The 27,990-nt window shown below is 55.6% G+C and overlaps 1 protein-coding gene across 5 annotated transcripts; it reads left to right on the top strand.

Annotated features, from left to right (window-relative positions):
- Positions 1–225: 225 nt before the first annotated feature.
- FOXN1 (forkhead box N1) lies at positions 226–27,988 on the top strand. 5 transcript variants are annotated; one of them, XM_043903172.1, is made up of 9 exons: positions 226–380; positions 13,360–13,511; positions 13,921–14,379; positions 16,748–16,861; positions 18,806–18,936; positions 20,252–20,348; positions 23,795–24,002; positions 24,194–24,685; positions 26,424–27,988. In XM_043903172.1, the coding sequence occupies exons 2-9, from the start codon at positions 13,389–13,391 to the stop codon at positions 26,735–26,737; spliced, it is 1,938 nt and encodes a 645-aa protein (XP_043759107.1). In that variant the 5' UTR covers positions 226–380; positions 13,360–13,388; the 3' UTR covers positions 26,738–27,988. The 5 variants fall into 5 exon arrangements, with proteins under 5 accessions (XP_043759107.1, XP_043759111.1, XP_043759110.1 ...); XM_043903176.1 differs by having other exon boundaries at positions 16,751–16,861; XM_043903175.1 differs by having other exon boundaries at positions 228–380; positions 13,380–13,511.
- Positions 27,989–27,990: the final 2 nt, after the last annotated feature.

Consider the following 27,990-nt stretch of genomic DNA (forward strand, 5'->3'; position numbering starts at 1 on the left):
GGGGCCACAGGACAGCCCCCTCCCTCACAGGCCACAGGCTGTGCCCGCTGGCAGAGACAGGGGGCCCAGGCTGGTCCAGGAGGAGGGAGGGGTTTGGGGGGGCCAGGGCGCGGCTGGGGCGGGCTCAGGAGCCGGTACCTGTCAAACAAGAGCCAAGGAGCAAACTAGCTTCTTAGTCACCTTGCTCTTCTCCCCGTCTTGGCAGCAGCCCCTCGGGGCAAGGGGAAGCTGATATCATAATTATTGGCTCACCCAGCAGCTACCTCCCCTCACCTGATGTCAGCACAGACGTGGGACGGCCGAGCTGACGGACTGACAGACAGACGGAGCTCCTGGCCCCCCAGACCCCGGCCCCCACGCCGACCTGCTTCATTGAGCAGGTAAGAGGAGACCTGGCCCAAGTCAGCCGTGGAGGCCAGCAGGGCTGGGCCAGGGAATGAGGAGGGGGGGTTGCCTTTTTAACGGGTCCTGAGGGTGAGTGGGAGCACCTGGGTGCTCCCTTCCTTCTCACTGCAGCTCACGGGAGAATCAGGAAGTAGGGTGAGTGCCTGGAGGCCAAAGAGGACCCCTCTTCTCCTTGCTCCTCCCTCTTCTTCCTGTTCCAAATCTGTCTGACTTCAATCCTTCTTGCCGTCGTGTGGTTTTCCATTCCGGCGTTTGGTGGATTTTGTGTGTGCATGTGTGTGTATCTCCGTGTGTTGGAGAGGGTATGCTTGGCCCCCATGTGCTGGGAGAAAATAAGGGCTCAGAAGAGCTAACACTGGAAAACTAGAGCTGGAGGACAGAGGCAGGTTCCCAATTTAGTGGCTTGTCCAAGTGGAGAGGGGAGAACCCAGCTCTGGGGTCAGTGAGGGGAGGAGATTGCCCTCACCCTGGTGGTGCTAAGGGTGTGTGTTGATCAAGGAATCACTCAACATCTCTGAGCAGCCTCAGCTGGCCTGCAGGGAGGCCTGGGCCATAGGGAGGATGCAGCTGGTGGAGAAGTAGACAGGTGGCAAACAGGTGCTGCAGCCAGAAGGTGATGCTGAGCTCAGGGCAGACTCCCCCAGAGGCCTAGGGATGTTTCTCTCCCTCAAGACCCCTGAAACCAAGAGGCCTGGGGAGAGGACCTGGGATGTGCTTGGAGCCCTCAGACCCTTGATGCCTGGAACTGGGGGTCTGGGAAGCAAAGGCCCTTAGGAAACTGGCCAGAGTAGAAGGAAGACCCCTCTGGGGCTCACATGGCTTTTCCCCACCCCCATCTGATCAGGTAAGGTTCTGGCATTCCCCGTGGAGTCCCCAGGCCCTCCGCCAGTGTCCAAGGGAGATTAAGAACAGACTCAAATAAGTGGGCGTGTTTGCCTCTCATCTCTGCACTGACTGGCGTAGGAAGACACGTTTACGTTGTGGCCAGGCACGGCCGGTCAGTGGAATAGGATCGAGTGGAGAGGGCACGTCCTCTGGGAACTCATCTCATCTGTCCCCCCAGCCTCTAGGCTGGTCATTTCCCACGCCAGGCAGCTCTGCCCTCTACCTGCTCTCCGAATCCCGGGAGAGGAAACTAGGTCATTCCCTCAGAGTCCTGAATTCTTTCTTGGAGTCTGAAGTCCCTCAGCTGCAGCACTCAGCTCTGCCTGCCCCCTTAGGCTTCTCTTTTCCCTCCTGACAAAACCCAGTTCCTCGGGGCTGGTCGGAGTGTGAGATGGGGAGGCTGGCATCGCGCTCCATCCTGTCCCGGTCAGGCCCGGCTCAGGCCCTTTGACCACCTTGGGCATTCTTTGACCCCCAGGACAGTAGAAGGCAGTAGAAGGGCCGGCATCTCCAACCCATGGGGGCAGCGCTTCCCTTCCCAGCCCCCCACCCCCCCATCTCATGGTGGGCCAGGCAGGGCCCGAGTGGGGCTGGGTGCTGGGGGAGGCTCGGGTCCCCAGGAGGGAAGCTGCCGAGGGGAGAGGCGCATGTCCTCCCAGCTCCCCGCCCGGCCCCGCCCCTGCTGCCTCTGCCGAGCTCAGCTCCGGGCTCCAGGGCCTGCCGAGGCACGCTGCCCCCCCCAGGCCCGGCGCCTCACTCACCTCCCAGGGCCAGGAACCTGTTCTCCCGGGAATGCCAGGGAGTTCTCAGAGGACTCTATTTCCCAGGGGCTCAGGGAGCCCCAGAATTCTCTCGATTCTGCTCCTGGGAAGGCAAGAGAAAGATTAGGGGGTTGGAGCACCCTCGGTGCTCCTCATCTTTGTCTTAGCTACACGCTGACCTCGTGTGGCCCCCAACCAACAGCCGTGCCTTCATTCATTGTGAGGTGGGAGAAGGCTTGGGGCAGCTGGAGTCAAAGGCGAAAGCCCCCTGGTGACACTTGCCCTCTGGGAAGCTGTCTTATGTCCCCACCTTGGTCTCGGGAAAAGCCTTCCTTTTGCCCCTTGGAGAGTTCCGTCTGCCCACGAAGAAAGTACCACCTCCCGTGGCTCCCCATCCTTCTCTGCCAGGAAGTCCTTCCTCCTGTCTAACCTCCTTCCTTCCAGCTCGAGTCTTCATGGATGAGCAGAAACCCCACTATCTGCACAGGGCTTAAGCACCTAGCCAGAGACTAAGTCACACAGAAACCTCTGAAGAGCTGGTGTACAGGAAAGGACAGAAATGAGAAAGGCAGAAATGCCCACTGCTCCTCTGTTAGCCTCTCTGACTCCATGCTCTAATGAGAGGAAGTCTGTTGAGGGGCTCTTCTGCCTGCCTCCCCTTACTCCCCGGTAACAGAAGCAGGCCAGGGGCAGAGGTCCCATAGATATGCCCTCCACTCTTTCTTTCTCAGACCCTGCTGAGGCTGCAGGGCGGGGGTGGGGGAGGTTTTAGCAAACTGAGATTGGTTTCTGCAACAGGAGAGAAGGACATTAGACTTTAGAGAGATGCTTTAGCCTTTTAAATTGAGTTCAGCTGAACTATTGTGACACTAGCGGTAAAGAACCCCCTGCCTGCCAATGCAGGTAGACGTAAGAGACTCAGGTCCCATCCCTGGGTCGGGAAGATCCACTGGAGAAAGGAACGGCGCCCCACTCCAGTGTTCTTGCCTGGGGAACCCCATGGACAGGGGAACCTGGTGGGCTGCAGTCCATGGGGTCGCACAGAGTCGAACACGACTGAAGCGACTCAGCACGCATGCATGCAACCACAGGAGGTGGTTTCCTGAGTGGAGAGGCAACCATTGATCTGTGATGGGTGTGGTTGGGCTGGCAACATGCCCAGGAGTAGGGGAATGACAAGTTGACCTCTGGGAGAGTGCGTCTCTCAGGAGCATCAAAGGTCCCTGAATAATTTTGGTCTTTCCAATGTATTCCCTCCCATCCTTTGCCCCTTCTTCCATCTCTGCATCTCCAACCTCCTCCCCACGCCATCTGTAACCTCTCTACTCTGGCTCCATCTCCTTTCACAACCCAACTCTATACCCCCATTCTCATCTCCAACCCTGATCCAGCCCTCCTCCTGTCCAATCCCCAACCCCAATTTCACCTTCACCTCCACCACCCCATTCCTCTCTTCACTCTCTCCTTCACCCCACCTTCACCCTCATCCCTAACCCCATCTTCCCATTCCACACTATTTCCACCTCCCCTAGATGGGTATCTCCATCAGAGGTCCTCTTTGGCATTCAACATCCTTCATCGATGCCCCTGCCAGATCCTGGTATGTCCTCTGTGTTTTCCCGGTGTTCAGGAAAAGCCCAGAGCCACGGCCAGTAGGACAAAATGGGTTGGATAGGATATCTCTGGAGATGTGCTCAGCCTCCTGATCCTATCTGAATCTTAAAGGCTGGATGCTGGCCAAGTATGAATAAAGATGAGTTCAAGTACAACAAGACAAGTATGATGTCCAGATGGGTCTCTCGACACTGCAGGTGTGTGTCTGGTGAAACGGGGAGATGAAGAATGCCTTCAGAGGGCCCCCAAGGGAGGCAGTGGCAGCATTTGTGGGGGGATGCCAGGAACATAACCCATCCTATTAGGCATGGCCAGGCCCAAGGCAAGGAGATGGACAGAAGCTAAAGCAAGAAAGCCTGCCGGGTTGTTTAGGAATGACTGCAGTTGTGAGCATCCCCGGGTCTCTACCCCGCCTGTGGTTCTTGCTTCGTCAGCTCAGATTAATGGGGCTGGGGAGAGAATTAGCTGAATCGTGATCTCTCAGGGAACTTGACTCTAGAGCTGGCTGTGAGTCACAGAGAAAAGGACACCCATGCTTCCATGGCTACTCTAGAAGTTCCAGAGGGTGGGCACTCCTCAGGACCCACCAGGATGCAACTGAGTTTCCCAGAGATCTGACCCTAACCCTCCACCCCATGCTCATGGGGGGATACATATGATCAGTCTACTTCAAGCCCTGCTTCCCAAGTCTGAAAGTACTGCTTCTGACAAACTATAGCCAACCTGGGCACCATCACAAACACACACACACACACACTCCCAGAGTGGGGCGTGTCCCTGGAACCAGATTGCCGGGAGACAGTTGCAGATCCCACCTACACTTGTAAATTCCACAGCCTTGTCCCAGGCTACACCAGCCCATCAGTCTTAGAAGGCGTAGGGTGTGCATGAGGATGCACACACACACAGAGCCCCGTGATTATAAAACCCAACTTTCAGACTCTCCACTTGGCATAAGCAGAGTGACTGCAGCAGTTTTCACCATCAGAGGGGTCCCCAGCTCCCTCTGGGAGGAGTTCCCTGAGCCCACACTGAACCTCAAGGAGCACGTGGTTTGGAGAAGAGGCTCAGCCTCTCTGGGCCTTCACATGGTCATGCCCAACCTGCCCAAGGTGGGAAGGGTTTTGGAGAGAAAGCTCTTTGGGATGACAATGCCAGGAGGATCCTTTGCACACGTGCTCTGGACGGTATTGGGGGAGGGGCACCACCAGTGTGTATTTGTCTTGTACTAGATATGTATTATTAGTAGTGGCGACAGAATTAATATCCCTAATAATAGATCGGCAATAATGAGCAGTCCTTCTGATAATGATATGTACAGAGCATGAAAGGCCCCTGGCTCAAGGGATGGTAGGTTCCTGACTCATCTCATGCCCCCACTAAGGTGAGCAGGCGGAAAGGGGTCTGGACCAGTCCTATGGAGAGCACCCAGGAAGGGGCAGATGGTTGAAGGGGCAAAGATCTCAGCCCCCACCTCTTTCCTTAAATCCTGTGGATCCAGGGTCCCAGGGGAAGAGGTGGGAGCACCATAAGATGGTGTTGGTTTATCTTCCTCAGAGAATTCTGGCATCCTGGTCCTCACTCAGTCCCCAGGACAGCCGGGTAAGGTATGTAAGGCAAAAAAGATGATCCCATTTTAGAAAGGAGGAAATGAGGTTAATTTCTGTGACTAGTGCAGGCTGATGGCAGAGCTGGGAAAGGAGTTTCTGGGGTCCTTGATCAGAAGGACCCCCTGTGAGGGGAGAGGGGAGGCTTAGCGGCAGGAGGGGTATCTGAGATAATAAGTGCCAAGCTAGAGGATGAGGTGAAAGGCCCCAGTCATCCCTGTTGGTCTCACAGCTCATATCCTCAGCTGCCAATCACCAGCAGAGCCAGTTACTAAAGTACCCACAGGAAGTGGGACCACCAGGCTCAGCCCTGAGTGACTTGATTATGGGGGCAGGACTTCTGGAACACTGGATCACAGAGCTAATGGGTGCTCAGAGGATGGGCAACTCCAGCCCATCCCCCAGCCCGTTCCACTCTTCAGCCAGTGTGGCTGGAAGAAGCTCATTGTAAGGATGAAGGCCATATTTTATCATCTGTGAAAAATCCTCCTATTCCTTCCATCACTCCCCATCTCATCTTCTACTCTTGGATCCCTTCAACAGCTGGGCAGACTGAGGATTGGAAGGAACTTTCTTTGGAAATCAGACCCCTGCTGTCTGTACACTGCCCTCCCCCCTACTGGGGAGGATAAAGCAAGCAAACAGTGCCCATCTCCTAGGAGCCCAGCTCCCGGTCAGGCCCCCAGGGGTTCTAGGTCACCTGGTCCACACACAAGTCCCTTGCCAGGCCTGTTCTCACCATCAGACCCAGTCATGCCTTTAAAATTTCCTGGGGAAGGTGGGGGATGGGGGAGCAGCTTCTCCCTAAATTGCCTGTGTAAGGGTCTCATGCTCTTGGAAACGAGAATTTTGCACTGTACACTACCCCCTCCCCACTCCTGCCCCAGCTAAACTTGGATTTTGCTTCTGGGAGCAACAGCCTCAGAGCTTGAACTCCAGAGTAGGTAGGAGGGAGGAAAAGACCATGAGTGATAACCAGGACCAAAAGTTTCCTGGGGGTTGGGAGTGTTTAGGTGGGAAGTATCTTAGAAAGGGTCACCTGTGGACCCTAAGGAGAACCCAGCAGAGCCAGTCTCTCTGACTAGGTGGCCATAGCAGAGGAGAAAATGGGGTCTGTTAGGAATGTCTCAGAAAGAGATGGATGGGAGCTTTGAAGAATAGCATTTTTTATTTCCTTGAAACCAGCATCTCTTTCTTCCCCATCTACTAAATTAGTATCCATAGGCAGTTCAAAGACACCCAATAACATATCCCACTGTCCACTTATTCACCTCTCTGTCCATCTGTCCAGCTTCCCATCCAGTCACTTGTTCACCCATCAGTTTGTCTGTCCATTGATCTGTCCATTTCATCCATCCATCTTTCCTTCCATTCATACACTTATCCCTCCCTCCATCCATCCGTCATTCATGAAGTCAAGCCCCAGTAGATCTTCCCAAGGCTGCTGGTAAGGGCCTGTGGTCCTGTGGCATTTATGGGGCATGTGACCTGCCTGCCTGGCCTGGGGAGGCAGCCCCGCCCCAGCCCTCAGGCAGGGGGCTGGTCCAGGCATGTGGGAGTATTTATACCTCGATGGAGGCTTCTGGGGAGTTGCTGGGCTGAATGACTCCCCGAAGCCGTGATGGTGGCCATGGCCCAGAGCCTACTGTGAGTGCTTGGATTCAGTTCCTTTGGGGCCGGGGCTGGGTGGCAGGGCCTGGGAATGGGCTGGAAAGATAGGAAGCTGCCCATGGTGTTCAGGGAGGGTAGGAAGGAAGGGGTGGCTGGGTAAAGAATAGAACAGGAAGCTGTTGGAGTTTGACACTCACAGCAAGGCTGGGATCCATCCTGGAGCAGGACTGAGTCCATTGCCACTTACTAGCTCTTGGCGAATGGCAGGAAGAAGAGGGCAGGAGGACTAAGATTACTAGAGAGATTAAGGTTAGATACCTGGAAGAAGTTCCAGGTCAGCCCCAGGCATGGAAGATGTTTCAAGTGCTTTTTTAGGACAGATATGCCAAGTGGTACTCTAGGACCAGCCTATTTCCAGAGGCAGGGGAGTGACTGAAATGGCTGAGAGTCCTGGCTGGGGGGATGGGGATGATTCAGTCTCGGGTATCAGGGGGGTCAGATTTGAGGAAAGCACCCCAGGGGAGATGTGATAGCTCTTCATCCTTTGTTCTCCCCCCACCACCGCTCCACCCCCTGCCGCTTCCATCTGTAGCTGCTTCTCAGAGCACTTTAATCAGATCTCCAGGCAGGGGCAGCTGACCCACTTCCTGATACCAAGCCAGGGTCAAGAGCCAGAGTGGACAGGATTTTGACCTCAGAGCCTCCAACTTAGATGGGAGCAGCGGAGCTAGAAACCCCAGGCTCCCAGGATCCTGGGGTGCCCAGCCTCAGGAGTGGCCCCCGGGCCCTTCCCTGCCACCCCTACGAGGTAACTCCTGAACTGCTCCAGGGAACCCCTCCCAGCAGCCAGGCGGGTGGAGCCCCGGGTGGGGCCACAGGCAGCAGTGGGCAAGGTCCCCACCCCTTGTAAAACATGCTGCCGCAGCCAGCAACAGAAACCATTAAGGCGGAACTCCACCATCTCCACCTCTCCCATAAAGGGCAGGTAGGAGCAGCCCGGGTGGGAGGGAGTGTAGAGAGAGCCCAGTGAGGGCCCTGAGTGTCCTCTGACTCAGCTGCCCACAGGGGGTACAGGGACAGACCCTCCCAAGTAAACCGCCAAACTTGCCCCCCACCCGCCACTCTGGCTTCCAGGAGTGAGCAAGGAAGCTGAGGTGTGCCTGAGGTGGGGCTGTGGCGCACAGTGGTTAAGCACCCTAGCTTTGAAGCCGGTGTCTGAATTGTGGGGAGCATCATTTACTAGCTGAGTGAACTTGAGCAAGTCAGGTTAACCTCTCCGAGCCTCAGTTTCCTCATCTATAAAATGGGAGTGATAATACAACACCTCCCTTCTGGGGTGTAATAACTCACCTAGCTGTTCCTGGTCCCCGTGAGGATTTCTTCCCCCCAAAGGAAGAGCAGAGATGAGGGCCCAGAGATGACAGCGCTGTGGACCACATCCACATCCACAGGACCAGCTTCAGCATCTTTAGATGCAAATGGTCCCAGCATATCATTTTACTTGTAAGGAAACTGAGGACAGAAAGGGGAAGTGACTTGTCCAAGGTCACAGAACGAGCAAACAGGGCTTTCCCTGACCCCTACCCCACAAATGCTCCCTCTGCCTTGATCCTGGGGTACTAAAAAAAGAGTCTCTGAGGGGTGGGTGCTGGGTACAAGGGGCAAAAGGCCTGGCTGTTTGCGAGAAGGACACAGAGCAGAGATGCCACCATGATGGTTGTTGATCCCACGGTCATACTTACTGGGGAAATTTCTTCCTCATCATGCCTTCTATTCAGGTTAGAGGACTGTTTCTTTCTTCCCTCTGACTCCAGAGAAGATCAAGTCTATTTAGTCCATCCCTACCCCAGCCCTCCCACTCTTGCAGGATCATAGGAGGAGAAGTTCAGAGAGCAGAGGTTAGACAGAATACCTGGATGCTAAACTGTTCTTCAGATGATGTTTTGTCAAGGTTGCATGCCTGAAATGTGTTTGAGGGTGTTGTTGGGACTCTTGAGGCCTGAGACTCAGGAGATATTTTCAGTTTAACTGTTTGGTCCTGGGCATGTCATTCTCTCTGAGCCTCAATCTTCTACCCTGAAAAATGGGATTAATGACCTTTTTCCCCTACCTGTGGTATGTGATAAATATTCACCCACCAGCTCTCCAAAAAAAAAAGGCGGGGCACGGGGGGGGGGGGCGCTGATCTGTAGCATTTGCTAATTTCCTTGGATAGATACTCCCACTACTGCCAATTTGAGGATCTGGGCCAATTTCACCAAAAGTGAATTGTATCATTGGCCCTAACAAGTCAATAGCAGCTGACTCCAGCACACCGCTGCCTGCTACTCTCTGAGGCAAAGAGAGGATGAAACGAGAGAACAGAAACAAAAGTGCTTTGTAAACTGCCGAGTATTTTATAGATGTAGAGTTGTGATTAGGAAAGTCCTTACAGTCAAAGGGACCCCAGAGCACAGTCTACCAGCTGAAAGCCCTGGCCTAGCTCCAGCCCCAAAAGTGGGCAGGTTGTGAGTGGAGGAGCCCACACTGAGTGGCAAGTCCTGAGTGCCATCAGGGGCGCTCCTAGGATCCGAGGAAGGAAGAGAGCTCACTGGACCTCCTGCGCTGGTTTGCTGATGAGATTTGCAGACAAACATCCCACTGTGCCCCCTGAAACTAAAGCAGGTAGGGTAAAGGTTAGTGTTCACTGAAAGATTCCTCCGGAATGCAGAGGCCAGCGCCCGTCAGAGAGGACTCCTGGGGGATCCAAAGCAAGAGTCACCCCCCTCTCTTCCTACTCTAATCCCTGGGAGTTTCTGCAGCCATTCTCCCTCAGGGGAATGGCTAAAATGACCTCTGAGGCCAGAGGGTCAGCAAGAGGGAAGTTCAGCCTCTGCCAATGCAGAAGGATGATGTCAGGGAGACGGAGGCGAGAGGCAGGAAAGAGGAGTTCCTTCTCCTTTCCTGGTCCTCGCCCCCAGAGCTTATGCTTTAAAATACTCTGTCCCACTGTTAATTATTAATAATAGCTATCATTTATTGAGCACATACTATGCATTAAGCTATTTACAAGCAATATTTCATCTAACCTGCCAGAGAGGTATGTATTATTAGCTCTATTTTACAGATGAGGAAACTGAGGCCCAAGGAAGTTGAGCAAGTTGCCTCACCAAAGTCCCACTGTTACTGGGATTCAAACCCAGTCCTGACTCTAGAGTTTCCAAACTAGCTAATCCAACTTTAGGAGCCCCCCTGGCTATTTGAGAAAAGGGTCAGAGGCCAAGGCAGCCTCACCTCCCTCTCCACAGTGAGTCCTTCGTTGGGCTGTACAGAAGTCCCCACCTCATATACACCAATGAAAGCCCCTCTGCCCAGCCCCTGAGGCAAAAGGACGCTTTGAAATGGCAGTTGGTGAAGGATCTCATCTTTCTGGGGGCTGTGTGTCCTTAGGCAACTCACATAACCTCTCTGGACCTCCTTTCCCGATGTGTAGAACAGGATTTCAGCTGAGGCAATCGACAGGGTTTGTCGTCAAATCAGGAGTCATCGTTTATAAAACCTACCCAGAGGAAACCCTGCACTGAGGCTCATCCAGGGACGTCTATATCCTCAGTGCAAATCAAGACACTGGGCTCTGAACTCTGCCTAACCTCCCTGGTTCTTATCCTGTCCCTGGGAGCTTAGAGGAAGTGGGGTAGTGGTTTGGCCAAGCCAGGATATGAAAGTCACGGCTGGGAACTGAAGCCTTCAGGTAAGGCCTCTGACTTACAGGAACTTGGCCTGGGCTACTGGTAACACCCCAGGACATTGGGGCTGCTGCCAGGATGAGGGGTAGACAGAGGCTGCAGGAGCCCTTCTGGGAAGGCCAGAACTTCCGCAGGAGGGGTGGCCCACTCTGAGTCTCAGAGAGACCTCCGCAGGTTCATGTCTCAGAGGAGCAGAGCCGGGGTCTGAACCCCCTGGGGCCAGACTGAGTAAAGGTCAGGCAGACAGGGCCTGGCTACAAGGGCAGCTGTCATCTGGGAATGGGTCGTTAGCCAGTCTCCCCAGGCCTGAAGCGGTGAGACCATCAGGAAAACCACAGTCTGGGGTCAGGAGCCACGGCCATATCTGGCCAATGAATCCAAATGTACACGATACCTCCTTGAGCACTTTCTATGTGCCAGGCACTTGGTACACATCATGTCACTTAATCTTCATGACAGCCCTGTGAGGTGGGTCCCCAGGCCCCATGATCACAGGAGCAAAGGGAGAAACAGAATCACACAGTTTCTCAAAGTCGCCAAACCAGGAAAGAGACACACAGCTGGGACTCAAATTCAGGTTGTCCCCAATTCAGAGCCTTTGCTTTTTTTCTTTTTCTTGGTACATTGCACCATATCGCTTGCAGGATCTTGGTTCCCTGACCAGGGATTGAACTCATGCCCTCAGCAATGAAAGAGCACAGTCCTCACCACTGAATCACCAGGGAATTCCCAAAACCTTTGCTCTTCACCACTTGCTATTCTGCCTCCAAAGAGGAGAGTGACCACCACCCCATGTGTTACAAAGCCTGAGAAGTTGGGGGAGGAAGGACCCCAGCCTTCTGTCAGGAGGGAATGGAGAAGGCCTTGGGAAAGCAGGTCTGGCCCGGGGCCAGGCGGGGCAGGCGGGCCCTAGCTGTCCAGGGCTTCCAGAGAGCAGGGGCCAGGCCGGGCGCTCAAGCAGAACCAGAGATGGGCTGCCCTGCCCCTCAGCCCGGGGCCTGCTCCACCGCGGTATCCAGTTACGGCCAGCTCGGCGCTTCCCCAGTCACGCCACATTTAGCTTTGCCGAGTGAGCGGCACCGGGACACAGAGAAGGGGCGGCAGGGACTCTTGAAGGGGCGGGAGAGCCTCCCCCAGCCCCCCACCTGGACCCCAGCTCCCAGCCCCCTCCCCCACTAGCCTCTGAGGGACTTCAGGCAAATGCCCTCTTTTCCTGGTCGCCACTAGCCGCTTGTCCAATGAAAGTGATCAGCCTATTTAGCAAAGATGTACCAACCCGAGGCAGGGTACACAGGGGGCCTCCGAGGCCAGCCCTCCCTCCCAGAGCTCCCAGGACAGCAAGGTGGGGGAAGTGAAGTTGTCCTGCTCTGCCAGAGGAGGTCTTAGGTAGGTGTCAACCTCAGGCTTTTCTTGTTTGGCCCCCTAGGTCAGGCACCCCCACTCTGACCCCCACCAAGCAAAGAAACTAAGGGGAGCATAGCTTCCAGAGTTGGCCAGATCTGGGTTCAAAACTTGACTCTACCAAGGATTGGCTAGGTGACTTGGGCCAGTCATGTAAACCCTCTGAACCTCAGTTTCTTCATCTGGAAAGTGGGATCAATAATGCACCTTCCTCACAGGATTATTCTGACAAACTGATGAGAAAGTTCTAATCGTTTACATAGCGGCCAGCCCAGAGCAGGCCCTCAGCCCAGAGCAGGCCCTCAGCTCAGGGTAGACTTTCTCAGAGTTTACTCAGACAAAGAGGAATAAATTCAGGAGAAACTGCCCTTTGTAGGTGGTAGAGAAGGAAGGCAGAGAGCTGAGGTTACTAATAGTAAGAAGCATATTAATCGTGCTATTAATAAGGAGAGCTGGCATTTATTGAGCACTTGCTATAGCTAGGCACTGTGCTCAATTCTTCATGTGCATGATTTTATTTAACCCCATATGCCCATGAGGGCGGCTCTCTCTCTCTCCCCTTGTTTACGCAGATGACTGATGCTGAAGCTCAGAGCTTCGCTGACACAGCTAGCAAGGCAAGAAAAAGCTGGCTTTGAGCTGAGTCTTTTTTTCTTATTTAATATTTATTTATTTACTTTTGGTTGCACTGGGTCTTAGTTGCAGCATGTGGGATCCTTTTTTAGGGTGCGCGGGTTCCTCTCTCGTTGTGGTACAGTCTTACTTGCCCTGTGGCATGTGGGATCTTGGACCAGGGATTGAACCTGCGTCCCTTGCATTGGCAGAAGGATTCTTAACCACTGGACCACCAGGGACGTCCCTGAGCTGACTCCTCTTAACCACTCGGCTATGCTGGACACAGAGTTCTCCTATAACTCTAGAATGTCTGAGCAGAAAGAGCCCTCACGTGTCCTAGTGTAAGCCCCGAGTTTTTCGAATGGTGCCTCTAGAGCTCAGCAAGGGCAGCGGCCTGCACAAAGTCACAGGTTCTTTGGAGTGTGGCGGACGCGGCAGAAAACCCCAGCGGCCACATGCTCCTCAGTGTCACGCCAGACTCACGGGGCCACCAGAATCCACGTCCTCGCAGGCTCCCAGCCTCTCCCTGTGTCTTTCACTGTCTGTCTCTCACACTGTTTATCTGCTTCCCTCTGTTTCTGATGTTTCTCTCGGCTTGTCTGTTTGTCTGTCTCTGTCTGTTTCTCTCTCTCATCCGACGTCTGGCTGGAGGCAGGGTCCCAGCCCAGGGAGGGGGTGGGAGGGGCAGACTTGGGCTTGGTCAGCCCTGGACGCTGGTCCTCGCTCTCATCACAGCCGGCTTTCTTCGAGGCCAGGACTGGGTGATGGTGTCGCTGCTCCCGCCACAGTCTGACGTCACGCTGCCGGGCCCCAGCAGGCTGGAGGGCGAGCCCCAGGGGGACTTCATGCAGGCGCCGGGCCCCCCAGGCTCCCCCGCCCCGCAGAACGTAAGTACCTGGCACCTAGGCCTGGGCTGAGGCCAAGACCAGAGGGCCACGTGACAGCAGGTGGGCCGTCACCACCCCCCCCGGGACCTCCCTGCTTCTCTCTTGTCCTTTCTCCCAGCAAACGAGTACCCAGGGACTCCCAGATCCCGAAGTGTTGAGATCTGAGCCTCTGCTTGTCCCTCTGGTCCGGGACTTTCCCAGGGCAGGGCTGTGCATCCATCCTACTGGGGGTGACCCCGGAGTTCGAAGTGGTGCGTCCTCATCAGATCGAGGCTTCCAAGGGCGGGTGAGGTCTCCCTCCTCCACCGGGGGGCTCCCCAGAGCTCAGCCACAGACCCTTTACCCTCACACAGAGTCGGGTCTGGATCCAGCCTCCACTCATAGGCTGTCTACCCTCTGTCCACCCCAGAAGCACGCCGGCTTCAGCTGCTCGTCTTTTGTGCCTGATGGCCCTCCAGAGCGGGAGTCCTCACTGCCCCCACACAGCCCCAGCATCGCGTCACCCGGCCCCGAGCAAGTCCACTGCCCTGCCGGCCCTGGCCCGGGCCCCTTCCGGCTCTCACCCTCAGACAAGTACCCCGGCTTCGGCTTTGAGGAGGGTCCAGCGAGCGGTCCTGGGCGCTTCCTCAAGGGCAGCCACGTGCCTTTCCACCCATACAAGCGACATTTCCATGAGGATGTCTTCCCTGAGGCCCAGACTGCCCTGGCCCTCGAAGGACACTCCTTTAAGACCCCGGGGGCTCTGGAGGCCTTTGAGGAGATCCCTGAGGATGTGGGGGAGGCTGAGACCTTCCTGCCTGGCTTCCCTGCGGAGGTCTGGTGCAACGGGCTCCCGTACCCCAGCCAGGAGCACAGCCCCCAAGTCCTGGTGAGTACCAGCGCCAGTGCGCACTCCATCACCCCTGTGCCATTTCCCAGCACTCCAGAAAGTCTTCTGAAATCAAACTTTCTGCCATCCCTTTTCCAGACCTTTCTACTCAGGGTCAGTGTGCACCTGCAAGCTCAGAGAGTTGGGGTCTTTCAGCTTCATTCGGAGCCTCCAGGTCAGCTGAGGGAGGGAATGCTGACCTGGCCCAGTGTCGAAGGGGTCCGGTCAAGGAGTCTGGTCAGATCCAGGGATGCTGGAAGCTCCCCAGAGGCTCCTGAGTCAGGATTCCTGCATGCAGCTTCTCTCTGTTTAAATGTCAAGAATCCCCAGCCAGACCTTCACACCCATATGTAAATGCGAGAAAGAAAAACACATTCCAGAGGCCAGGAGAAAGGGCTTAGGGAGGAGTCACAGAGCACAAAGTTCTCCACTCCAGCATCAGCTTGAAGAGTTGGGAGAGGACTTAAGTCTTCTCAAAGGACACATCTGGGCCCCATTCTTTACCTAGAATGAGGCCTGGGTATATTAATAGAAATACCTTGGAAGCATCTTAGAAGATCAGTATGTCCTTTCATAGCCATACCCATAAGCTCTGTGACCTTGGGCAAGTCACTTAACCTCTCTGAGCCTCATCAGAAAAGTATACTTACCAGCACCTACCCCATAGGCTTATTGCCTTGGGAAGAGGAAAACCCACTCCCAGTTGGGGGTTGTGCCTACTCCAGATACAAGAATACTGGAGTGGGTTGCCATTTCCTGTTCCAAGGGATCTTCCCAACCCAGGGATCAAACATGCATCTCTTGCACGTCTCCTGCATTGCAGGCAGATTCTTTACCGCTGAGCCACCTGGGAAGCCCCATCCCATCAGTTACTGTCCTGTAAATGTCCACTCAGTGTCACCCTCTGGTCACTGTGCCAGATGTTTCCTTTCAAGTACTCTTTAATCCTTACAACAACCCTCTAAAGAGTTCCCACTATCTCCATTTTGCAGAAGAAGAAACTGAGGTCCCATAGAGACCAAGGAGAAGAACTCGGGCCCAGAGACCCACAGCAGGATGGTTGACTCGCTGAGTGACCTTGGGCACATCCCTTCCCTTCTATGGGCTCAGCCCCATCATTGGTCAAATGATAGGGCTGGACATAGTATTCATGGCCCTTCTAGGCCTGAGATTCTACGATTATGGATATCTCTGCATCAGCCACCCCAGGGCACACCCAGGAAAGAGCTCACAGCTGATTTGACCCTCTGGGCCTAGATGCTGGTTCCCCAGGCCCCTGGTAACCCCAAGAAGAATGACCCACCTGCTCTTGGCCTTGTTAACCTTCCAGTCCCTAGCTGTGCTCTCTGTCTGGGTGCCTACTCAGGGTAGAGCTCTATGCAAGTCCCTGGGGGTTCCATGTGGGGCTCACAACCTGTGGGAAGCCAGGATCCGGCCCCCACCACCGCCAGCAGCTGCACACTCCCTCTGCCAGAGTGGGAAATGGTAAAGGGCTCCAACAGACTAGCAACTAAATAGACTCCTCAAGGGCTTTCCAGGAGGTACAAGCAGTAAAGAACCTGCCTGCCAATGCAGGAGACATAAGAGGCACCGGTTCAATCCCTGGGTTGGGAAGATCCCCTGGAGGAGGGCATGGCAACCCATTCCAGTATTCTTGCCTGGAGAATCCCATGGAGAGAGGAGCCTGGTGGGCTACGGTCCACAGGGTCACAAAGAGTCAGACAGGACTGAAGTGACTTAGCACACGGCACAGACTCCTCAGAACAGAGAGCAGAGGCTGTGAGCTGGGGGCGCCCAGAGCAGAGGGGACTCACTAGCCCCCTCCTGAGAACCTGCGAGATCTACCTTGGGCTTTGCAGAATAGGAAGTGGTAGGGCCTTGGGGGCCCCAGCTGGATCAGCCTGTCTGACCACTTCCTGTGCTCCCTCCCCATGGCTCTGCAATGGAAATTCCAGAGCAGTGGTCTTTTGTGGATCTGCTCTGAGGGGCTGGTGGTTCTGAACCAGGAAGCAGGTCCCAAGTCAGGCTTGGTGAGTGGGGTCATCCTTGTGCCATTCCAGGGTCCTACCCCAGCTTCAGTGTGACTGACGACAAGTCTCCCACACTTCCCTGGATAGCCCAGCCTCAGCCTCTCACTTGCAGGGAAGTGAGGGGTAGGGAGTACAATCAGTTCCAGCTCCAACTCCACCACTAACCTGCTGAGTTCCCTGGGGAAAATCCTTGCCCTCCTCTGTTCTCATGTATTTGTCCTCCAGGAATAAGCTTTGCTAGAGGCAAAGGTGGAATTGCTTTTGTGTAAGGTTCAAGATGGATGATAGGGAAGAAGAAAGACAAGGTCCAGCCTGGTCATCTGTTTCTTTCCTTCCAGCAGGGGTCAGAAGTCAAGGTCAAGCCCCCAGCTCTGGAGAGTGGTCCAGGGATGTACTGTTACCAGCCCCCCTTGCAGCACATGTACTGTCCTTCCCAGCCCCCCTTCCACCAGGTGGGTCTGGGGCAGGTGGGCAATTTCCCCCAGGGTCTCAGGATATTATGTTCCTGTGTGATGTGTGGGTGTGTATATGAGTGTATGCGTGCACAGCTGGATGGGCAGGTAGGGGCAGCAGGGCCCTGAATCTCAGGCTGGGCCACCCAAGGTGGGGAACACGGGTTCACAGGAAGGGAAGCAATTGCCCTTCTCTCGGAGTGGGCGGGGCTTCTCTGAGACCCAGGCAGTGCCTGAGAGGTCTGGGCAAAGAGGGTGGGGCTGAGATTGGGGCAGGGCCAGATGGAACCAAAAACGGAAGAGAAAGAGGAGAACAAGACAAGGACTGAGCAAAGAGAAAAGGAGTTTAAGTGGGGTAACACACAAGGCTGAACACCACAGGAAACAACGGGCTCCTGCCTGGGTCAGCCGCCATCTTGTTATGTGGCCTTGGCCTCAAACTTCCCTTTAGCCTAGACAGGGTGGGACCAGGAGTGATGCTAGGGAACCTTCCCCATTGGAGGCTCCAAGTCCCCATCATCTTTGGCCCTATCCCCCCTCTCCACGATCTCCTAGAGAAGGGAATGGCAACCCACTCCAGTATTCGTGCCTGGAGAATCCCATGGACAAAGGAGCCTGGCAGGCTACAGTCCATGCAGTTACAAAGAGTCGGACACGACCGACAGACTAACACTTTTTCCACTCCCCGCCCCACTGCTCAGCCTCAGCTCCTCCCCGATTCACAGGATGCCAAGTAATTGCCCCACACTGGCATGGGATGGAGGTTTTTAAAAAGAGAAAGAAAAGTGCCCCAGAGCAGCCAGGCAGCTCCCAGGAGTCACCGGGCAAGACAGAGCAAGTGGCTGCCCAGCGCCCAGCTCCATCCACCTGCAGCCTGGCACTGAGACAGGCCCTGCCTGTGGAGCAGGTTCTACTCCCAGCTCCTTGGCATTGGCCCTGATGTTGGCCAAGCCAGGGAGGCAGGCACGTGGGCGGGAGGGTGGTCAGACTGCTTGCTTTGTGGGGAGAAAGAAAGAGAAGGAGGGAAGCAGAGGCAACACGGGATCATCCTCACTCTGTGAGGAGCCTGGCTGGAGTGGCCGGGCCATCCTGAGGCTCATGGTCTGACCCAGGGTAGGGGTGTCCCTGAGGCAGCCTGGCCCAACAGGACGGAGCCACGGCAGGGCTCAGGGGCTGCCAGGCCCTAGACGATTTCGCCGTGTCCAGCTCTGTCCTGATCCCCTCTGTTTTCTGCACCCCCTCCCCGGACAAGATGGCCGCACCCAGGGCTTTATGGAGCCTGCAGAGGGTGACTCAGTCACTAAGTGTCTCTTGGGTGACCTGGAAAGAGCACTTCAGCCTGGAGCAGATGGGGGAGTCAGAGTCTCCTACCCCCCTCTCACCCCCATAAAACACCATCCCTGCCAGCCACTCCCTTTGCTGTAAAAACCACCTCCTACCCTCACCTGCCCACCACCATGACCGGCCCTTTCAAAGAGCCACTGAAACTCGTAAAAGGGGCCAGTGCCCAGCAAACGCCCAGGCCGGACACCCCACTTCCGGCCCAAGCACTCCAGGAGATGCCAGGGAGGCCCGAAGCAGCTGCCCGAAAGGGTACAGGGGCCCAAGCTACCCCTCACACGTTCTAGTTCAGCTCCTGTCCTATCATCATGGCAAACAGGGTATCTAGAGGTCTGAGAGGAAGATGCTGAAGGAGGTTTTGAGACCTCTGAGATCCTGAATTCTGGAATGTGGATCTCCTCACAGGCCTTCCCAGGACAGCCACATCCTTGGCCAGCCTCAGATAGCTCTGCCTCTGGGGCCCATGACCACGGGTGGCAGAACGCTTGAGAGAAGAATCTAGCTTCAGTTCCTTCTCTGGATGTATATGAGGGGGGGAGGGGGCTCCCTTCCTTGGGAAGACTGGTTACCGTGGCAACCACTCTGCCCCTTTGACCTCTACAGTACTCACCAGGTGGCAGCTGCTACCCTGTACCGTACCTGGGCTCTTCACACTATCCCTACCAGCGCATCGCACCCCAGGCCAGCACCGACGGGCACCAGCCCCTCTTCCCAAAACCCATTTACTCCTACAGGTACGTTTCTCAGCACTTCTGGGGTAGCAGGAAGAGGGGTGAGAAGTCCCTGAGACATGGAATCCTTGAGGTGTTAGGGTAATGGTAGGGGGGTGGAAGTCATACCCAGTAGACTTCCAAAGGATGCTAGAGAGAAGACTCCAGCGTGGGGGCAGGGGGCTTGACTAGCTCCCCTCCGACCTCTCATCCATCCCTGGGGAGCCATGTCTGTGGCTCAGCTCAGCAGATGCTAGTGCCCTGGGGTGAGCCCGCTGGGTTCTAGCCTCCTGGGGCCCTGGGACTGAGAGTTTAGCGGGGGACTCTCCTCCCTTTCCCTTCCCTCTGCAGACTCAGAGAGAAGCCCCACCCCAAAGTGCCACCAGAAGTAAGCGAGGGATGAGGTCTGCAGAGGTGGTTCAGTTACTCAGCATCTACCAGATCAGGTGCAGCTGCTCTGGGGCTGGGGTTGTAGGTGCCAGGCCAGCAGCACCCTGCCCATCTGGGATCCCTTCCATCTGAACTTTCATTCATCCAACCGACACTGATACTTGACCTCCAGTGTGCCAGGCCTCATGTGGGGTCAGGTCATCAGCCAGGGCGAGCTCAGGAAATGGAAAAAGTACTTACACATCATCCGGGAGCACAGAGAAGGGGTTTGTGGAAGGCAGGATGGTGCACAGAAAACAGCACATGCAATCTTTGGAGCCCAGTAGAACCAGGTTCAAGTCCAGGCTCCAAATTTACTAGCTGTGAAACCTCAGGCAAGTGACTTAATCTTTTTCTAAGCCTCTGTTTATTCATATTAAAAAAAAAAAAAAAACTGCCGTATTCAGGCCTTTGGATGGATTAAGTGAGAGAATATGCTTGGCACATTGTAGGGGCTCAAATAACCTTAGTTCCCTCCCTTACGATCCAATATTCAAGCAATTGGCTGAGGGCTGACTGATAATGACAGCGTCCATTTAATGAGAGCCTTCTATACGCTAGGCAGCATCCTTAATCTTCACGACTCTGAGGTAGCTATTACTTTCTTCACTTCAAAGCTGAGGAAACTGAGGCTCAGAGAGGCTAAGGCACTCACCCAAGGTCACACAGCTAGTGAGTGACTAAAGCCAAGAGTGCAACCCAGCTCTCTCAGATGCCACAAGACCCTCGAATATCAGTAATTCCTAACTTCAATGGATACTTTCTCATTCCGTCTCCTCTCGACCGCCTCTCACCCATGAATTCTGCAGCAGGCTCTTCTTTCTTAACTGTTCCAGCCAGGGTAGGAGGGTGGGGGAAGACTCCAGGCCCAATCAGAGTTTCCAACTCTCAGAGCTTTCTCTGCCTTCAGCATCCTCATCTTCATGGCCCTTAAGAACAGTAAAACCGGGAGCCTTCCTGTCAGCGAGATCTACAATTTTATGACGGAGCACTTTCCTTACTTCAAGGTGAGCCCCAAATCCACCCCACCCCACCATCCCCAAGTCCTGGGGCAAGCCAGACCTCTCTGGAACCAGAAGATACCATTGGGAGGTGGGAGAGGAGTTTGAATGAAAGCCAAGAGAGAGTGTGCCCTCCCACCACAAGCTTCCCTTTGTCTGCCCTTCAGAAGGACAGTTCTGTGTGGGCAACAGAGAGCTCAAGCCATTCACCAGAGGTCACACAGCAGGCTGGAGTCAGACCTCATGCTGGTGGAAGATGGACATGGCAACTTGATAGGCTTCAAGGAACATCCACCTACCCCAAACTGGGGGACAGAGCTTGGGAAGCAATAAGAGGCTGTTCCCACCGCTGCCCCCAGGATGCTGTGGGACTGAGGAATTTGGGTAGGAGCTGGCCAGCCAAGGTGACCCAGGATGCTGGGGCTGCAGAACTCATTGCCTTCCTGGGAGAGATTAGGATCTGCCTCCGTGGGCGGCAGGCTCAGCTGCAGTTCTGCCAGAAAGTGGGGTGTTGGCTTCACAGTTTTAGAGTGTCCTAGGGAGCTGGTTGTTTCACCTGACCTTCCCACGGACAGGATCTATTCTCTTTTGACCACAGAAGGGGCTTCTGGGGCTCTATCAGCTTCTTTCCCTACAGGCAAGACAAGCACCCTTCTCTCTCCATTTGCTCAAGGCCAAACAGCAGGTGGGGTCACTTGCTGCTGGCTCAGGCTTTCTGGCTTCCCACTTCCTTTGTCTGCAGGCTCCCCAGGCCCTCCAACAAAAACCCCTCCTTCTGGGGTGGGTGCAGGGGAAGTCAGAGCTTGTGTATGAGGAGTGCCTTCTCCAAGGCCTGCAACCTAATGGGTACGGTCTCACCTGCTGCCCAGGCAAAGGGCAGGAGCTGAGACCCAAGTAATCCAGAACTCAGCTCCACCCACCAGCGGGTGGGTGACCCCACCATCTTCCCAACTGTGCTGTCTGGGGATAGTTTGAGGTTGATATTCAAACAAGGGGCTTTCCTGATGGTTCAGCGGTATAGAATACACCTGCCAGTGCAGGAGACACAGGTTCAATTCCTGGTTCCAGAAGATTCCCTAGAGGAGGGTATGGCAACCCACTCCAGTATTCTTGCCTGAGAAATCCCATGGGCAGAGGAGCCTGACCGGGCTACAGTCCTGGGGTCACGAAGAGTCGGACACAACTTAGCAACTGAACAAGGATTCCAACAAGTTCGGAGTTGCTGAGCTGCCACCGAATGACGAATGGGCAAGATGGCCAGAGTTCTGGCCGAGAACGAAAAGGCATGTTCATCCATCAGAGCTTCTGGAAGGGAGAGGAGCAAGGAGGAGAGTTGGCACTGGGATTCAAGCAGCATCACAGCCGGTATCCAGGGCTCGCCCTCTAAATCCCGGCATGTCAGGGGGCCAAAGTCTCATTGACCTGTAAAGCTTTTAGAGTGTCCCCTAAGGCTTCAAGGAGTCAGACCGGAGAGAGGGAAGTTGGGGAGGGCCCTGCCCCATTCCTCTCAGCTTTTCCTCCCTGCCAACTCCCAGCCTGGCCCCCAGCCCCTCCCTACATCTCATCTTCCTGGCTTAATTATTTTTCCTGGGAGCCGTGTAATCCCTGTTTTATGGGGCTGAGGAGTGAAGAGGTCTAACTGCTTTTTTTTTTTTTTTGGTTCCAGTTGTTGTTCTTAGCCAGTTGCATCACTCCCTCCCTCCCAAGTTTACATTTGACTTCAGAGAGAAACCATCTGTGAGGATGGGACGGGCCCCAGGTGGTAAAGACAAGCCGGTGGGGTGACCTGGGCAGGGCCCTTAGTTAGGGAACAGAGCTGGAGTCTGGCTCTGTCCCTGCCTCCTTATATGATCTCAGCCTGGACCCTTTCTTCTCTGGACCTCAGTTTCCCAGTCTGTAAAATGGTCAGATTGGACCAGTTGGCACACAGATTCCTTCCAGCTCTGACAAATCCCCTCCAACACACCTAAGGAAAGAGTTCAAAGATCCTCTCCCCACCTCTAGCTCTCATTCCCCAGTTGAAGGTCATTTTTCTGGGCTAGGACCGAGTGGACCATGGGGTGGGCAGCACTCATGCCCAAGGCAGCCGAGATGGGCGTCCTGAAGCCCTGTGAGTCAGCGATGTGGGACGGGGCAAGTTCCAGCCACTGGACATAATTGCTAGTGCTGACCATCCCTCTTCCAAACAGGAAGCGGCTGGGGTGGGGGCTGCTCTGGCATCCCAAAGTCACAGGTTTATGGGGCTGTAAAGGGCCCGGTGCCCATTAACTCTGCCCACCGGGCCACACAGCCTTGACTCCTCGTAGGGACTGCTAAGGGAGTTGAAGGTGAATCCCTAGCTGGCTGGTCTGGTGGCTTAAGAGTCTTCTCTCATGACCCTGGGAGCTTTGGGGGTCGTCTCAGCCAGACCCCTGACCCAGGCCAGTGGCCCCTAGGAAAGGCTTCAGCCGATCCTGCCAACCACTTGCAGCAACGCTGGCATCGGGGCCCGGTTCTGCTGGACGTGATTCAGCCTGGCTGCTCCCTGGGGCAAGTGAGCTGGGGAGGAGGGAGTGGCTGCCCCTCATTAGGCAGAAATGGTGAGCTGGAAGGGAGAGGGGCCGGGGGGGTGAGGGCACAGAAGGACCTCACCAGGCAGAGCGGGTGCTCTGCCCAGTCACCCCTGCTGGGCCCAGGACTGTCATAGAGCCTGGAATGGAGCTCTGGAGGTAGGAGGAGTGCGGGGGGAGGGTGCCCAGCGGCACCCCCACCACCGCCTCTCACCTGACTGAGTCAGCCTAATGGTTTTTACAACCCTCCCTGGGCACAATTACTGCACTGGTGGCATGACCAGGCCTCCTAATGGGTGTTTATTCTGTTGGCATGAGCATCCCCCGCCTGAGGGCTGGCCTCCCCACCAGGGCACGCCCCCCAGGCACACACATGTAAACACCCACACACACATACAATCATGGATACCCACACACACCCCCAGAGAGACTTTCTCACACACACACCTCCTTAGCAATACACATATGTCCTCACACTCAGAGGAATTCACGGACCTACACCCCGGAGTCAAGCTCACAGCAGGGAGACACAGCCCCAGAGAGCTCAGCGGGCAAGGCCCTCTGCACAGAGGGGTCCAAGCACAGGCCTGGAGACCCAGCGGGGAGTGATCCAACCCCAGGTCGGGGAGGGGCAGCACCTCCTCCTTAGCACCCACCAGCCCCTCCTGCATGAATCACCTCGACAGTCCTCTGAAGGGCATGGGATAGGATGGAGGTAGATTTTAGGTGCTAATAACTGTGACTGAGGTTCTTGCCCATCCCTGCCCCACTACTGATGGGACTGAGTGTGGGCTGGCTGCTGAGGAGCATGACAAGCCCCAGAGTGGGTGGCAGTTATGTGCCCAGGCAGCCAAGGCTTTTCCTGACCCCGGCCTTAATTCGTGTCTTGCTCTGCTCCGGCAGACAGCGCCTGATGGCTGGAAGAATTCTGTCCGCCACAACCTGTCTCTTAACAAGTGCTTCGAGAAGGTAGAGAACAAATCGGGAAGTTCCTCTCGTAAGGGCTGCCTGTGGGCCCTGAATCCGGCCAAGATTGACAAGATGCAGGAGGAGCTACAGAAGTGGAAGAGGAAAGACCCCATCGCCGTGCGCAAGAGCATGGCCAAGCCAGGTGAGGCTACCAGCCAGCGGGGTGGACCCAGGGTGCCCAGAGCCAAAAAATTAAAGTAAGAGTGGGGGTGGTGAGAAAAGCTGGGCAACGGAAAGCTGACGAATAAGGAAAGGGCCTGAATGTGCTTCCAAGGCTGGGAGCGATGGTGGGGGAAAGGAGGTCTCACAGTGTCCTCTCTTGGGCCTTTTCAGAGGAGTTGGACAGCCTCATTGGAGACAAGAGGGAGAAGCTGGGCTCCCCACTGCTCAGCTGCCCACCCCCTGGGCTGGCAGGTTCTGGCTCCATCCAGCCCCTGGCACCTCCAGCGGGGCTCTCCCAGCCGCTGCACTCAATCCACCCAGCTCCGGGCCCCATTCCTGGCAAGAACCCCCTGCAGGACCTACTTGGGGGGCACGCACCCTCCTGCTATGCACAGACATACTCGCACCTCTCACCGGGCCTGGCCCCTCCTGGACCTCCGCAGCCACTGTTCCCACAGCCAGATGGGCATCTAGAGCTGCGGGCCCAGCCGGGCACCCCCCAGGACTCGCCTCTGCCTGCCCACACCCCACCTAGCCACAGTGCCAAGCTGCTCGCTGAACCTTCCCCAGCCAGGACCATGCATGACACCCTGCTGCCAGACGGAGACCTTGGCACCGATCTGGACGCCATCAATCCCTCTCTCACCGACTTTGACTTCCAGGGTGAGCTGGGGGTGGGAAGGGGAGGTGGGACAGGCCAGCAGAGGGGCAGCTGGTAGTGTGGCCCGGGCCATCTCTGTCTCCAGGTTGCAGCCTGCTAACTGCTGGATTTCCGGAGCAGAGAAAGCCCAGAGCTGGGGAATGGGTGGTGGTGGTGAAGGGTCAAAGAGGAATATTCTTGCCCCTATCTCCCTCCTCCTGGGTGCCCTTGAATGGGTTCCAACTGACCTATCACCAAACCACTCTCAGCTCTGGGCTGAGGGTGCCCGGGAGAGCCCGGGTCTTGGGAAGCTACTGTTAGAGACAGACAGCTAGAGCCTCATCCCCCTCCAGAAGTGGGGAGCTAGGCTCAACAGCCTCAGAAGAAGATATAGACCAGGGGTGCGTGCCCCCCAAGTAGCTTCAGAAGAAGACACAGGCTGGAAAGGGGCCGATGGTCTATTCCATAGTTGATTGTGAGCAACAGAGATTCTGAACAATTCCAGAAGCGACTATATTTTTGGAGTTCATCACCTAATGCAGAAGAATGAGAGAGATCTTCCCCCAGAAGAAGGGAAGGCCAAGGAGCTAAGCAGGTCCCAGGAAGAGAATCTGTCTCTTCCATTCCTTCTCACCTGTTGCATCTCTGCCTGTGGCCAACCCCACCCGTTCCCATCTAATCTCCAGGGCACCCCCAGGCCCTGGTACTGGCCACAGGAGCTTTGAAGGAGGGTGCTGACCCAGGCCTCAGACCCTCTGTGTGCCCTGGGGTAGGGGCCATCCACAAGCAGGTGGGGGCAGCTGACCCTCAGAGATCTCCCAGTCTGATGAGGAGAGAGCCCAGGTCTTGGGAAGCTACTCTTAGAGAAAGGCAACTAGAGCCGCAGCTCCCTCCAGAAGTGGGGAGCCGGGCTCCACAGACTCAGAAGAAACTATAGATATGTGGGCTACCATAAACATTTACCTGAGCCCTACTGTCAGGCATCGTGTGAGGCACTTTACATGCACTCTCTCATGTGGGCCTATAGGGTAGGAGGGATTATTCAGCCCATTTCACAGATGCGCACCATGGTTAAGTAACTTATTCAAGGTCACTGAGCTAGAAAGAAGGAGAGTTAGCATTGGAAACCAGGCAGCCAGTCTTGGGTTTAGTTCAGCCCCCTTCCTCCAGACCCTGAAGCCCTGATCCCCAGGGAAGGAGCCCCAGGCCCTGACCGGCCATGACGCAGGTCACACGACAGAGAAAGATCGGGTGCAGCACAGTTTGCACCCCAGAGTCAGTGCTTCCCGGTGGGGAGCACTTCCCGACAGGACTTTGCTCCTTTTCCTTGGGCCCTGCAACGGAGGAGCCCAACCAGCTCACTGGATGCTGCGGTGCATTACTGGAAGATCCTTGGTCTGGGCTGCACAGTCACCTTCCTTGGGAACCTGGACAAGAGCCAGGGTGAAGAGTAACCCCAGAATGTACAGCATCTGCATCAACCCTTCCAACAGGCAGCTCTTAAATCTTTGACCACTCCCCCATCCCCCAAAAAAGAGCCACAGAGATCATCTGGGCTATGGCATTCACACTGTCCTACATGGGAGGAGGATTCAGAGAGGTTTAGCAACTGCGTGGGATCACAGAGTTAGTGCCAAAGGCCTGCTCTCCAATCAGTGTTACCCCAGTCCTGCTCTCTAAAGAGCATGTGAGAGCGTGGGGTGGGAGGCAGACAGGGCTCCTTGGTGCCTCCCAATGATGCCTGTTTTCTCCCCCAAATAGGAAACCTATGGGAACAGCTGAAGGATGACAGCTTGGCCCTTGACCCCTTGGTACTGGTGACCTCATCACCAACATCGTCTTCAGTGCCGCCAGCTCCCCCTCCCTGCTATCCCCCTGGGCCCAGTCTGGCCGAGACCGGCAGTGGGACAGGCGACTTGGCACCCCCAAGCAACGGGGGCTCTGGGGCACTGGGTGACCTGCATCTCACCACCCTCTACTCGGCCTTCATGGAGCTGGAGCCCACACCTCCCGCGGCCCCTGCTGGCCCCTCTGTGTACCTCAGCCCCAGCTCCAAGCCCATGGCCCTGGCCTGAGCAATGCCCTGCAGCAGCTCCAGCCTTTGCTTGGCCTGGAAGTCCCAGCCGGCCGCCCATGTCGGGCTCACCTTAAAGGTCAAGGAAGGAAACGCACTCCCTGTCCCCTATGTCACAAAGCCCACTTGGTTGTTAGCTGGCAGCTGGGGGTGGAGAAGTCACCACCCAGGATTCTGCCCCTCGCACATTTCTACCGCGTGGTACACCAGCTCCTGCCCAGGGATCCTGGAGAGCAAGTGTCTGGGCAAGAAGAAAATGCATTCTCCATGGCTCACACTCATCCACACTTAGGCTCTCGTGCACATGTGCACAGGCACACACACACACACACAGAGTTATGCAGACATACACCCACTCACATACCTTATATCCAGAGGAATCAGAACTATATCACAGACTTCATTGGGGGGCAGCTGAGAGCTGAAGGCTTTGGTTATCAGAAGCTCAGGGCCCCCAGCCAGGTCCAAGACCACGCTGGAACCTTCTTCTGATGTCCACGTTCTCTGCAGGCCTGCCCTCCTCCAGGAGTGATCTTTCCCAGAAGCCCCCTGTATTTATTCTCCCATCTTCATCCCAACAGCCCATCGAGAAGGAGGAGATATGGAGTCTCTCCCCAAGTTGTCTGTGGGCCCCCAAGAGGGTGCTGATATTCACAGCACCCACCCTGCCAGGCTCTCAACCTGTCCTCAACTTAAGCTCTATCTGGCTTCCCCCGGGGGATGACACACAGGAGGGGCAATGTCCGCCCCAGGACCAAACTGAGCCCAGTTCCAACACAAAGTGTTTGGAAAAATCCCTTGCCCTCGGAAACTTGAAAGTGTCCTTTTGTCCCAGCCCTGGATGCAGGAAAGGCCCCTCCAGGTCACTACAGTCACCCCTGAGAACTTCATGTAGTTTAGATCCCAGCTTATGAATACTTCTGTTTCAGACAGCCTGGGCAGTTAGGGAGGGAACTCTGGTTCAGGCTGGTGGGGGAGCACCCATGCCCCCTCTCTGACTGCTTGGCAGGCCCAGGATGCCCCTGGAGCAAGGGGGTGTGACTTGCTTGCCTACTGTGTCCTACCTGAGAGCCCAACCCACACCAAGTAGGCTGAAGCTCCCACTTCAGCCTACCCAGGGCCTGAGGCTGACAAGAACATCCCCCATCCCGCCAAGGTTGGGCCCAGGCTCAGATGAGACACAAGCAGAACCCCTGATGGCCTGCCACTGTTCCCTGTCCTGGAACAATAAAGCAAATGCCTTGTGGTCTCAGC

The sequence above is a fragment of the Cervus elaphus genome, chromosome 5 (genome assembly GCF_910594005.1).
Source record: "Cervus elaphus chromosome 5, mCerEla1.1, whole genome shotgun sequence".
Taxonomy (NCBI): Eukaryota; Metazoa; Chordata; class Mammalia; order Artiodactyla; family Cervidae; genus Cervus; species Cervus elaphus.